The sequence below is a fragment of the Ovis canadensis genome, chromosome 7, assembly GCF_042477335.2.
Source record: "Ovis canadensis isolate MfBH-ARS-UI-01 breed Bighorn chromosome 7, ARS-UI_OviCan_v2, whole genome shotgun sequence".
Classification (NCBI taxonomy): Eukaryota; Metazoa; Chordata; class Mammalia; order Artiodactyla; family Bovidae; genus Ovis; species Ovis canadensis.
In genome coordinates this window covers 61782149-61796552 of record NC_091251.1, presented here as the reverse complement: position 1 = coordinate 61796552, position 14404 = coordinate 61782149, and the positions used below count along the sequence as shown (strand labels likewise).

At 37.4% G+C, this 14404-nt stretch overlaps 1 protein-coding gene across 6 annotated transcripts in view; it reads right to left on the bottom strand.

Moving 5' to 3' along the window:
- Positions 1-3923: 3923 nt before the first annotated feature.
- The window catches only part of SLTM (SAFB like transcription modulator), a 43909-nt gene continuing 33428 nt past the window's right edge, over positions 3924-14404 (bottom strand). For all 6 annotated transcript variants that reach the window (XM_069596373.1, XM_069596377.1, XM_069596375.1 and 3 more), the window contains exons 15-21: positions 12419-12599; positions 11578-11702; positions 10535-10705; positions 9479-9784; positions 9228-9372; positions 7055-7215; positions 3924-4994 (exon numbers count right to left, since the gene is read on the bottom strand). In XM_069596373.1, coding sequence (XP_069452474.1) covers positions 4886-4994; positions 7055-7215; positions 9228-9372; positions 9479-9784; positions 10535-10705; positions 11578-11702; positions 12419-12599 — 1198 coding nt within the window. In that variant the 3' untranslated portion in view covers positions 3924-4885. The remainder of the gene's footprint in view (positions 4995-7054; positions 7216-9227; positions 9373-9478; positions 9785-10534; positions 10706-11577; positions 11703-12418; positions 12600-14404) is intronic.

Sequence of the window (14404 nt, the reverse complement as noted above, 5' to 3'; positions counted from 1 at the left end):
TTAAGAAATGTACTATATATCTTACTTCTCATGGTATCTAATCTGTCTCCTGTCCACTCCATCTCCCAAATGCCTGCCTGGTAGACCATAATGAGTAAAGTAATAAAGTTAATATATGTTGACAGAAATTTGAGACAGAAAACAGTCTTTATCCAAATGACTGGTTATTGTTTGAGCTCTTGATGTAAGCATTTTCTTAATAAATCAATAAAAATTTAACCACTGAGCAGATTTCATATTCTTGCTTCCTAACCCAGATGTCAAATCCAAGTGGGAAGTAAATATATGATTTGGTGAGCTTGGAACTGGAGCAAAGATGATTTGATGGTTAATATTCATGCCTAAGAGGCTTCTCAGGTGGCTCAGTAGTAAAGAGTCTGCCTGCGATGCAGGTGCAGGAGATGCCACGGGCTCAGTAACCTGGTTCAGGAAGATTGCCTGGAGGAGGGCATGGCAACCCACTCCAATATTCTTGCCTCAAAGAATCCCAAGGACAGAGGAGCCTGGCTGGGCACAGTTCACAGGGTTGCACAGAGTCGGGCACAACTGAAGCAACTGAGCACACACATCCTGCCTAAGGCAGGCATCTACTCTTTGTTTGGCTCAAGTCTGATGGTCCGGGCAACCTGTCTCTAAACAGTCCCATTTCTTGCGGCCACAAAGGGAGCAGATGCTCACCCTCCTCAAGTGCTTACCTCAGTTTTCACCAGATACTCTCAAAGTTACACGTATTCAATCTTAGAAAATGTATTCAGTCAGTCAGTTCAGACGCTCAGTCATGTCTGATTCTGCGACCATGTGGACTGCAGTACGCCAGGGTTCCACGTCGATCACCAACTCCCAAAGCTTTCGCAAACTCAGGTCTATCAAGTTGGTGATGCCATCCAACCATCTCATCCTCTGTCATCCCCTCCTCCTCCTGCCTTCAATCCTTCCCACCATCAGGGTCTTTTCAGATGAGTCAGTTCTTTGCATTAGGTGGCCAAAGTATTGGAGTTTCAGCTTCAGCATCAGTCCTTCCAATGAATATTCAGGACTGATTTCCTTTAAGATGGACTGTTTTGATCACCTTGCCATCCAAGGGACTGTCAAGAGTCTTCTCCAACACCACAGTTCAAAAGCATCAATTCTTCGCACTCAGCTTTCTTTATGGTCCAATTCTCACATCCATACGCTGGAAAAACCATAGCCTTGACTAGATGGACCTTTGTTGGCAAAGTAATGTCTCTGCTTTTTAATATGCTGTCTAGGTTGGTCATAGCTTTTCTTCCAAGAAGCAAGTGTCTTTTAATTTCTTCTAATTAGAAAACTGTGTTGGTTACACCAATTCATTTGTACCAAGCCCAGACCCCCACCCCAACCGCTATTCCTACCAAACTGCAGCCCCTAAGTACCTTCTAGAAAAATTCTGAATTCTCCATATAGGTATTTACTTGACAATTATTTATTGAGTAGCTACTAAGTGTGAGGTGCTTGGATATGGAAGTGAAAACTAAACAAAAAAAACTGCAGACAAAACTGCTGCCCTCCTGGAGTGTACATCTAAGCTGGAAGAAAGATATGATAAATGTCAGATGGGAAGGGGGAGGGAGAATATTGAGAATGGATAAAAGTATTATAAAAGTTATAAATACTAGGGAAGGCATCACTGAGAAAGTGACATTTTCACAAAGTGGATGTGGCGGGGGAGTGTATTCCAGATCAAGGCAAAAGGCCAGAGATGGGAGACTGTATTCAAGAAACAGGAAGAGGCTGATGTGGCGGAAACAAAGTTTGCAAGGAGAAGCAGGAAACAAGGTGATCAGAAGTAGCGCAATTCCAAAGGCTGGGTTTATTCCAAGGGAGATACGGCAATATTTGAAGGTTTAGAACAGAAAAAAGAAAAACATCTGCCATTTGGTGGGGGAGACATAAAAGTAATTGGTACAGAATACATACGTGAAAATTAACTGTTTGGAAGCTTACCCTTAAGCCTGGTTAGAAGCACCAAGTATAACAAAGAGAGAGAAAGGAAAGACAGAACCTTATTTTGCAGGAAGCACTTAAGGACTTCAGAAAACAGTTTTTTTCAGGTAAAAATAAGCTGATGCAGTTTGATCTGTTTACATGATGCAATTTGACTGATGCAGTTTACACGATGTAGAAAAGAAAATTTTATGTATGAACCTTATTGATTTTGAAGAGAGTGGCTAAACATTTGTGAGGATTAGCTAGTTTGTTGGAGGGTGGTGGTGACTGAAATGTTAAATTAGAGACACTGAGAGGAAAGCTAATTAAGCAGTTAGAGGTGTTGGAAAAGATTCATCTTTAGGTAACAAGCTGGATTAGATGAGGTTTGAAAGAATGCAAAAGTAATTTGACATTTTTGTAGTTTAAGGATTCAGTAAGTGTTTAATTGTTGGAACCCGCTTAAATATGGAGGAATTCAACACAGGGGATTCAATACAGGCAGAAGGGTTTCTAAATGTTTCTATGCAATTCTGAAGTTTTTACATCTCTTTTACAATTATTTTGGGCAATTATTTGAAACTATAATTATTTGAAGTTTCTGACGTCAGTGTCTTGTCCAAGCTTATTAAGACTGGCTCTTTCAAAAAAAAAAAGACTGCCTCTTTCTTCTTTTTTAAAAACCACATCTTTCCTGAACCACTGTAAGCTGTCTGTTACTCCTCAATCACTGAAACCTTCTAACATAATGCTAAAACAGTTTTGGATTGTTTGATAAGTATATGGAGAGTAACAAAATTTTCTCTTTTCTCTTGGTTTTGAGGAACTCATCCTCCTTTATAAACTCTTTTAAATTGGATTTCTCTACTGATCCTTAGCCAGCCAGATATCTAGTAACTGATGCCCCTGAACCCTGAGGGTTACTTCCAAACCCAATGCCAAAACTTCAGAAGGCAGTTCTGTTAGGTTTTTTCAACTTAAAAATGCTATACTATGGCAACTTTGAGGAAAAAAATAACTACCTACCAGTCTGGACAGTTGTGCCATTCAGTGTTAGGTGTAGAAAAGATTATAACAAATCAAAGATCTAATATTTTAAGAGATTACTTCTCAGATCCATATCTGAAAATGGATAGAACAATAATTGTTACTTACAGCTAGTAGGATTCTTTTTGAGTATTAGGCAAGCAATGCATTTAAAATGCTTAGTACATTGCCCAGCAAATAAAGTGCTTAGCAATGTTAGCAACTGGGTAATCCATTATGGTAAGCATAGCTCCACTCTACCAGTAGGGAAAAAGATCAAAAGTGACCTAAAGACCCAAAGTTTACAAAGAGGCAAAGCAGAAAAGTTACAGTTAGTTCACTGCAGTACATAACTGAGACTTCTATTGTACCATTCTACAATGTGCAGAGGGGATCAGGAAATGAAGAAGTAGACTTCTACACACAGACAGACCCCTGCTCCAAAACTACAGGGTTAGGAAGGGAAGAAAAGGGTATGAAATCCAGAACAATAGAAAAAGTGCCAGTTTCCCAAACAGTCAAAGACAAAGGTACCCTGGCTGCCTTCAATAAAGAACTTCTATAAAGACTCCTTCTCAAATCAAAAGGTGGCCTCTGGGCAATCCCTTGGCACCCATCTTTTACTTTGTACACGCTGCTGAGTTTTCCAAGAATCTAGACCATCTGAACTACTGATTCACATGAAGGAATATGGGAGGCTTTAAGAGGTGGTATTCAGAATTTTCCTTGAAGGACTTCCCTGGAAAAGATGCTTTAAAAAAAAAAAAAAGTCATAAGGTTAGTGCTTAAGTTTCCAACACTTCAGTAAAAGTGAAGAGTCAGTCAAACTTATAGCTTAGGAAGAAAACCAAAACACAGTCGTTAAAGCTCTAAACTTAGTCAATTACTTGGAGTAAGGAAAAGGGCTGGAGGACCAACACCTAAAACGCTGGAAACAAAGACACATACACTTCCAGGTGTGGATTTTTATTTTCACAAAGAGACAACAATGCCTTCCCACATACAAGTATTTACAAAACCCAACTGATTCACCAATCTAGAACCTGGGTTTTTGTTTTTTGTTTTTCCACTTCTCAACATAGTTGGGAATATGGAAACATTAATACCAACACAATTCCCAGAGATGGAATTTATCCATCAAACAGTGCAGATTACCTAAAAGTGCACTTACCTGCACAACTCAGTCTAAGAACCTCAGTGATACAAACCTCATGGCCAAGGTTTCATTAATCTATTTGGTTTCATACCATGCAAACCTGAACAAGTGTGCTGCTACACTAAACTGAAAATCGGTTTTCATTTTACAATTAAAAAGGTTCTCAACGCTTTAGCAACTATACAGAATATGAAGGTTTATTTCAAAAAAGAGTACATTTCTTAAAACCAGGATACACAGATGCACTTAATGTAACAGTACCTTCTGCAAAAATAGGTTACATAATACTCAGAAATGCAAGGAACAATCTTATTTTCTAAAAATTAAACAGCAGACTTCTTAAGCTTAAACAGCCTTCAAAATGGAGGCTGAAAATTCTTGTTGATAAGAAGTAACTCTAGAGCCTGACACCACAGAGCTAATGCTGCAAATTAAACCACTACCACACACCTGCAAACTACTCTTTATATTCACACAGCGTTAAACAAAATGGTTTTGATTCCTATCCTTTCCAATGTGTCTTGGTGCTGCAAGAAAAAAAGTTGAATGATACACAAAACTATTAAAAGTTACAACGGAACTATTTAAACATCTTCTCCAAAATTGAGAAAAGCAATCATGTTAAATTTTAAAAAAAGAGAAAAAGGAAAAGTCTGACAACTCTCAAGCAAGTCAGAGGTCCTCTTCATAAGTAGTCAAGTAAAGTTTACAGGAGATTTCAATAAATTATCTTGAAACCATGGCAGCAAGTAATTTTCAGAATCGTCGTGGAGGTCCACCCTTAAATGGCTTAAATCCAGAGCCACTTCCTCTTGGCATGGAATTGCCACTGATTTGTACAATTCTATTAATTGGGGATGCATTACTGAAAAAAGGTTTAAAAGAAAAAAATGTCAGAGAAGAAAATAACTACAGCTAATACCTAAAAAGTGATTATCATTTAACAGACACTGTTCATTGTACTTTACTCATATTAAATAATTTTTTTTCTACAGTTCTGTGAGGTATGTACCATTACTAACCCTGCTTTCCTGATGAAGAGTGATACAGCATTTAAGTTACCTGCCTAAGATCACAATGATTATCTGATAATAAACAGTGGTGTAAGGATTTCAGCTCTGACAGTCTTGTGTTAAACCCCTGCCTCTTAGTAAGCCATGTCATGGTCTGCATATGAATGGACTTCTCAAAGTGTGGTCCCCAGAGCTGCATCAGCATCAACTAGGAACTTGAACCTCTGAACTACAGGACATCATTTAAGAAATACTTTTGGAATTTCTTTTATATGAATAATGCAAAGTAGGTATGAATAAATAATATAGGAATAAAAACCCACCCCAAGAAAACAAATTTGGAAGATAAGAATCCATGGTGAAATGGTTTAAGGATAAAACCTGATTAAAGAAAGGCTTGGATGCCAGGCTAAGTAATCTAAAGAAGCTGTTTGTAGTTCTGCAGCAAGTAAATGGTGTACAAAAACAGTCTCAACAGTTAAATTTAGAAATACTGTGAAAAAATGGAGGAGAGAAAAATATTGGGAAGATCGACAGGAACTGAAATGAAAAAGAAGACAAAGCTACCACAAATTTTTTTTTTAACTGAACCATACTTAGAAGTTTATGCTAGACAAGAAGAAAAATAAAGATGAGGCCCATATTTTTTCCAGTCTGGTACTGGCAAATTCAAAGAAGTTGGAGACAGAACATAAAGATCTGAAACAGGAGGGAAATGAGTTTCCTTGTGACCTTGAATTTATTGACTCATCCAAGCATCTACATGGTGATCACAATATAAAACAATAAAGAATACTGTCTAAAATCCAACCATGTGAAGGAGCCAATAAAATAAAAAAAAATAAAATTATGGTACATTAGAAAACAGAGGAATGTTTCAAAAAAGGAAAATCAAAAGGGTTTAATCACCAAAGAGCCCAAGAACTAAAAATAAAATAAAGGAATCTGTATTTATCAAGAAAAAAGGTATGGGTGACCTTTAAAAACTAAGGATAGGGGAAGGAGAGGGTGGGAAAAATCTGACATATATACACTACCATGTGTAAGAGAGAGCGCTACTGGGAACTGCTCTACGGCACAGGGAGCTCAGCTAGGTGCTCTGTAAAGACCTAGATGGATGGGACAGAGGTAGGGGGTGGGAGGGGAGTTCAAGAGGGAGAGGATATATGTATACATATACCTGATTCATTTCCTTGTACAGCAGAAACTAACACAATATTGTAAAACAATTATCCTCCACTTTAAAAAAAAAAAGAATGAGTGATAAGGCTGGGCAGGCACAAGTATAACACTCACTTAAATCTGATGGTGGAAGCAACCAATAGAATAGTAGTAACCTAGGTCAGTGAGCTAAGCCAATGTCTCTTCTAAGATAGATGAATGGGAAAGAATGAATTGTATAGAAGAGATAGGCCAAATACTTGTCACCTGAAGGGTCACAATGGATATTGGTATGAAGAGAAAATAAAGCTCATCTCTTAGCATCTGAACAGGGTTTGGGGTAAATGTCCAAAAATTCTGATACAGCTATTTGAGAAAGGAGGAAGCAGAACATACTTTCAGTTTCTTCTTCCTTTCTAAAAATTTTTGTAATGATAGTGAACAAGAAGATTGTTCCAATATGAAATTAATATTCCTGTCTGCTGGATTCTGACGTGTATACATACCTATATCAAGATCTATGCCAAAATACCAATTAATTAACTTATAATGAGGAATATTAACATCAGAGCTTGAGCACAAACCCTGCATATAATCTCCTAGAGACTTTGAGTTAATATGAAGAAATATTCTGGGCAGACCTATGGTTGTTACTCATTATAATTCAATCTCTCAGAAACCATAACGACTTTTAAAGAAAAAAGGTTTGGTTGTATGCTGGCAGGAAAACTTGAACTGATTAATTACTTACCTCGTATGTTGCGTTATCATGCCTGCTCCTGTCCGGCCATCGCCCATTCGCCTTGTATCATGGTAGCCAGGCCCTTGGGAAGGTGGACCATGCCATTCTTTCCTTGGTCCACTTGTGTCCCGTCCGTGGCGTTCAACTACATGTCGTTCTTCAGGATAGTGCTAAAGAATAACATATTAAAAGAAAACCTCAGCTTCAGGCCAATTTACTTATGCTGGTATACTTCTCATGTCAGAAAGAAATTAAGATGTCTGAGAAGATGAAAGAACGAATAATATGAAAAAAGGTTCCCATCTACTTTGAACTGGGAAGCTACTCAGGCTACAAGGATAGAAAAGTAGAAAATGATTCAGCATTGTTATTTCTATACCTTCTAACACCCATGTACTTTTTGACCCTTGAGTATTTCTGGATCTATATATAATGCCTAGATCTCTACATGTGTTAAGAAGGCATACTGAGAGATCAGAACCTTAAGACAATCAGGGTAGGGTATACGATCCACATGCAAGTACCACATAGAAATAGGAGCTGTCATCTTATTTTACATAGTAGTAGTTACTGTTATGGCTCTTACAAGGCCTTACATCCACAACTATTAAAAAAAGGAATACTGAACATAAAGAAACAAAACTAAGGATCTGAGGGAGGAAAAAAAAAAGAGTCAAAAGTTATGAAAGCCTACAGAAATCTGAAGGTGCTCTATAGATACATACTGCTGTCAGAACAGCTTACAGACCCAACACCATGAAAACGAAATTTCCAAGGGAGGAATAAGATCTTTTCCCTAAAGATACCTTTTGCAAAAAGGGTAACTGAATGCACAGGGGCTAGTCTATGAGACTGCATTAAACTTTAAATAAGGCAGAATATCTGGATTATATTAACCAAATTTTAAAAGGTTCTATTCAGGGTATATAGCTCAATGAATTGATCTACTGAATATTTCTACTTACTAGAAACACTGAAACTTATAAATCCCAGCAGGCCCAAATGTGTTTCAAAAATGTTTTATATGAAATGGAAAACACAAAGTGGTATTAACTAGAATGCCTAGAGATTAAAAAGTTTTCTGGTAAAAAGTTGTTACAAAACCACAGAACACCAGAGGATAATAGAGGTTGAAGGATGGATACACACACATATATACACTTCCAAATTCTTTTCTGTAATTTAAGAATATTCTATCTTCACTACTGTCAACCTATATCATGCCAGTTATTTCATCAACAAATCAGGTAAAAGGTTTTTGCTCATTTGAATTGCAAACAGATGTCCTCTGTTCATTAACTTACAAAATACTCAAATCAATGAAGTGTTGCAGGAGTAAAAAGCAATTAAAAAACACAAAATATTCCATTTACCTACCTCTAAAAATAAAAGAACAAAAAAGAGACAAGTGTTTTATTTCAGTTTTACACTTTATTTAATTAAGTAGGAGGAAAGAGAGAGTATTACTTAAAGAAAAAAAAAAAGGAAAACGATGACAGAAACACATGTACAGGTCAAAGATTTTCCATCCAGTTTGAAAAATCTCAATTTCTTAAAAAAGAAATAAAGCCAAAGTCATCATTAAGAAGGTTCATCTACCAAATACAACAATTCTCAAATTTCAGCAGGAATTTTAATAAAAACTTTAGAGATTAAATCAAATTATTATGTTGTACACTTTAAACTTACATGGTTTTGTTTGTCAATTATATTTTAAAAAACTAGAATAAAAAAAAAAAACTTCAGGGCTAGTATCCTGCTTCTCTGGACTACTATGTTCAACTACTGTCTTGAAAGGGACTTCCCTGGTAGTCCAGTGATTGAGAATCTGCCATCCAATGCAGAGTACTCAAGTTCTATCCCTGGTGAGGGAACTAAGATCCCCCTTGCCACAGGGAAACTAAGCCCATGCACAGCAACTTCTCAGCCCGCCTACTCTGGAGTCTGCACACAACTAGAGAGGCCCACACGCTACAGGCTGCAACTAAGACCTGATGCAGGGAAACAAGCAAATATTTTTTTAAAAAATACAAGGCGCATTAAGACCTTTCGTGAGAAACGAGTCTGCCAATCATGCCAATCTAACAAGGTCATGCCCAAATGATACTATAAATACAATGTCTCAATGAGTCCTCTAAATTTATTTCTGGAGAGTTGAAAATAAACTCTCATAAGCACTTACCTGTGCTCCACTTCCTCGGTCAGTGATTACTCCTCTGTCTCCCTCCCTGTTTCCATAGCCAGAGGCATTACTGCGAGTTCCAGGAGGAGCCCCTCTTACACTGTGCCCTGATACTTCTCTCCCAGATCGTTCTGGCCTTTCAACTCTGTTAAACAAAATTCAAGAACATATACAATCAAACTCTAACCTTTTTTGAAAACCCAAGTGCTTTATTACCACCATTAGCCAGGCATTAGAAACTATACAAATACCTTGTTTCCCGTTTGTCAGTGGACATGCCTCCTTCAGCCTTCCAGGAGGTTGGTCTAGATGGATTGGGCCCTCCTTCTCGAGGATGTCTAGGGTGGGTGGTATCAGGTCTGTCATGAATGATCACTGTTCTCCTCTCATCTCGTTCCCCTCGTCTGTCTGTTTCTCGAAGTTCGTTTCTTGGTGGTGGAGGCTCGTTTCTTCTGGAATCACTGAAATTTTTGGGATACCTTTCAAAACCTAGATCTTCTCTTCGTGCAGAAGGACGTGGTTTTTTCCCTTCACTTTGACCAACAAAACGTTCTCTCCTGTTATCCAAAACAAAGAAAACAGGTTTTGAGAAGTACTTGGTCCGATTCTTCTTAACTTTATTTGCATAACCTACAGTAAGAACACCTTCTTTAAAAAATAACTTAAGGCAAAGAACAAAATAGCCATAATTACTGATTGTAATGGGGCTTCCCAGGTAGCTCAGTGGTAAAGAATCTCCCTATCAATGCAAGAGAAATGGGTTTGATCCCTGGGTTGGAAAGATTCCTTGGAGGAGAAAATGGCAACCCACTCCACTATTCTTGCCTGGAAAGCCCCATGGACAGAGGAGCCTGGCGGGCTACAGTCCACAGGGCTGCAAAGAGTCAGACATGCCTGAGCACAATGATGACTGAGCATAATAACCTATGTTCTTTTAAACTGAACTAAATGTCTGGCATGAAGGGTGTTTTTCTTGGCATACAAGGGAAATTACATCAAACACTCAAGTCACTACCAACCTGAAGGATATTTTACTATCCTTCACAAGTGAGACGCATCCCAAGGTAACAATACTTTCACTTAGTTTTAAAGGTTAAGAAGATAAAGCCTACCTACTTAAGCATGTTATGGTGGCCTATAAAACTAATTTTGAATACAGAATCACATTCTCATTAACAAATAGAAAAACCAAACATGATTTGTTCTGAATACTCAGTTATGACCTGTACTTAAGATTTTAAGAGAACCAAACTATCACTAACAAGGCTCATACACCAAATACAGTAATTTTCAACATATTCATTTACCTATCAAAAGATGAAGACTGAATTGATGAACTCTCAGGAAACCTGCCCCTCTCTCGGTGGTCAAAGTCATTAAATCTATTCTGTTGCCGAGAGTAGTCAGATCCATGGCCGAATCGTGCATCTGTATCTAGAGACAACTTTTTATTCTCGCTCCAGTAAGGATCATCCCGCCTTGAAGAGAAATATTTGCTCGTTTATATAAATTAGTTTTACAGCAACAAAACAACACTTATTGGAGTCATACATACCACATGCTAGGAACTGTGGATACAAAGGGCTAATAAACTCAAGACAAAACATTCTTTTGTAAGAACAAGCTAGCAAAAAATTATCAAATTATATAAAGTTATATAGTATTAGAGGAATTTCACAGAAAATAATTGAAAAACTGTTTTCAAATTACTAAATGAAAAAGGCAAATAAGACAAATACTTGATACCATTCTAAAATAAAATTCTAACCAGGAGAATACAACACTTGTGGTTATACTTAACTGTGGAAAGGATAGAGAGGTTAGTCCCAAGCACAATTCATTCACTCCGCTCCACTTATTTCTCAACACAATCAACTAAATCTCACAGAATTTATATTAAAATTAAATTACTATATTTTGAAGTCTATTAAGAACTATGAATGCAAACAAATTACAGAATCTATATTTTAGTGTTCCCAAGTTTGTGACTTTGATTTCTGTACTGTCTGTACTACCCTGTAAGAATTTTCAAAATGGGTCCGAGTTTGAGAGCCATTATTAAAATCTACTATTAAAATCTACTATTAAAATCTGTATTCAGTACTTCAAGTCACAGTGGAAAACATTTGGCAAAGAAAGGAAAAAGGAGGGGGGCCAGTGGGTGGAATGGGGAAGAATTCTGTTCTACTTGAAAATCTATTGATGTCCAATTCATTACTGCAATCATTCCTATCCCTCTTGATCATGACCTTGTATTCCAGCGACAGGTGCCTGTACTTTCTAATTCTATAGTCTTAGCATAAAAGGAATAAGACAGCAAGTTTAACTGTTAAAGAAAGCAAGCAACTACCTATGATCTACATCACGTGGGCGTTTCAAAGAATTCCTTTTTTCTTGTTCATAACGAAGCTGCTGCTGTTGCCTTCTCAGTTCCTCTCGTTCTCGAGCAATACGTTCAGCTTCCTTACGACGTTCCTTCAGACAACATAGAAGGAAGAACCAACCAATGCAAAATGAAAACATAAGGTAAGTATATGTGCAACCTTGCTTTAATCCTATCATTAAGAAAACATTATAAGCAAGCACCAGGCAAAAGACAAACCTGGGACAAAAAAATCTGACTTCAGTAATTGCAATCTAAGCTATGACTACTGTTCTGTAGTAAAAATAACAGAGACTGGGTGGTGAAAGCTGGCAAGTAATATGGAAGGTCAGATTTAGTTTAATAATTTGAAACAAAAGCACCTAAAAGTAATTAGAGATGAAGTTATTAATAAGACCAAGTGTCCTAAAACCCTGGATGCAATTCTGCAGAGAGGCATTGTTTCCTTCCAGCCTTGGGGAATCATTCCCACTATAATCAGTAAGGAAATAGTTATTATTTTCTAAGAATGGGATAGTGACAGAGCCTGGATTACAACTACTCTGGACTCATAGTCCTATGCTCAGACTATTAGGCTGCCATGATATCGCAGAGTTCAAGTTATTACCAATTGGCTAGAACAAAGTCATGACTAAATGTAGTTTTAATTAGCACCTAATTCACTGTTATCTTAGGGACACTTAATAGATGCTCATTAGCTGAACTTATTCTATAAAAGCTTTACAGCATGTAAAGCAAATTTTAGGGCAAAAATCACAGGGTTTGAAAAAGGTCAGTTATTTAAGATGAAAAGATTTTCTGACTGCACCTGTTCAATACGAATGCGTTCCCTTTCCAAGCGTTCGCGTTCCATTCTCTCTCTCTCTAGTTTTTGCCTTTCAATTTCTAGGCGCTCTCTCTCCCTCTGTAAGCGTTCCCGTTCTTCCCGTTCACGAATTATTCTAATGCGTTCTCGCTCTCGACGCTCTCTTTCTGCAATCTCTCTTCGTCTAACAAAAATCAGTATTTAGAAATACTTAAATTATGCTAGCACTGTGTGAAAGAGAATAGCTTTTGAATTTCTATTTTTCCCTGAGGTTGGCAATTTTATACTTCGACTCATTCTAAATAGTTTTAATGTAACTGGAAAGAGAACTCAAAATAAAACTTTAAACAGATTTCAATACTGTCACTTATTTAAGACTGTCAACTGAACAATTTTACAGAGTAGTTGCCTCTTAGATGATTCCTGTTTAAATAAAAATCCCACTATAACAGCCCATTAATTAGTCAACATCTTTAAAAGGATAGTCTACATATATGAATTTACTGAACTACAAACTTCTGTTTTTGATAGAAAAATTTCAGGTATCTAGGATATATTCTTTCTCCTTAAATGAAGTAAGCCTTAGTTTTGTTGAACTGGGATCATAGCCACCAACATGAATTACAGCAAATGCTATACTAAATGGCTGCCCTCATGGCCTCTTTTGGAGTGTTCACAACCCATAATAGATGGCTCTAAATAACACGTTTCTTTGAGTTCAAATATGTGCTCAACTAAATTATTATATCAAGACTTTTAAAAGTGGGTTATTTTTCTGTTTGTTTTTAATCATTTCCTCACTTTAAGGCACCCAGTGTGTTCTGTCAATCAGCATGTCTTCTCCTAGTAACCCAGTGGTTCTCAATGGTTCAGTACAGCCCCTGTGGAAAGGCATTTCTAATTATAACAATGACCAAGGGGGCTGTTACCAGCAATTAGTTAAAGGGACCAAGGAGTCTACATATCGTTTGATGCATGACATAGTCAAGATAGTCCTGCATCACAAAGAACCATCCAACACTCCAAATACCTTTCAAATGCCATAATGTAATTCATGTCATCAAAACAAAATCACTTCTAGAAAAAAAAAAATCTGGCTCTAGCATTTAACTCATTTTTAATAAATGCTAGTTTCATTTCCTTTGGCCTTTTATGTACACTGAAGTTCCCAGGAATGCAGCTCCATATAAAAAGAGGAAAAATTACACCTTCTTGAGAACTTCACCAAGAGTTGTTCACCATTTCAGAAGTCATTCCATAACATCAACACTACTCCTGGTATTTGACTCACCAATATGACAAACCGGTATCAATCTGTGTTTGTAGCTGTCACATTCTCACTGAGTCTTAAGAGAGGTGCAAACATCTGACTACTTCATAAGATCTTGTAGAGCGTCATGCCTAAACATTCATATCTGGAATATATGCTTCATTATAAATTACTTTATGTTTTCTTCATATTAGAGTCAAGGCTTTATATTGTTCTTTTTTGTATATTTGAATAATAAGTATGTTACATATCAATTTCATTTCAGATTAGTAAAGAAGGTGCTACAATTTTTTTTGTTTTATTACTATGAAACGGGTGCTGGTCTGATAGGTTTGAGAAGTGCTGCCTAATAACCTCCCACTTTCACTCTTCTCTCAGCTGTGGTCATCTGAACAGGAAGCCAAGCATACTGAGACTTCATCAAAACAAAAAAAGTTCTGAGTGTGCAAGAATTGGAGAAGACAATGGCAACCCACTCCAGTACTCTTGCCTGGGAAATCCCATGGATGGAGGAGCCTGCTAGGCTGCAGTCCATGGGGTCACGAAGAGTCAGACATGACTGAGTGACTTCACTTTCATTTTTCACTTTCATGCACTGGAGAAGGAAATGGCAACCCACTCCAGTGTTCTTGCCTGGAGAATCCTAGGGAAGGGAGCCTGGTGGGCTGCCGTCTATGGGGTCGCACAGAGTCAGACACAACTGACGTAACTTAGCAGCA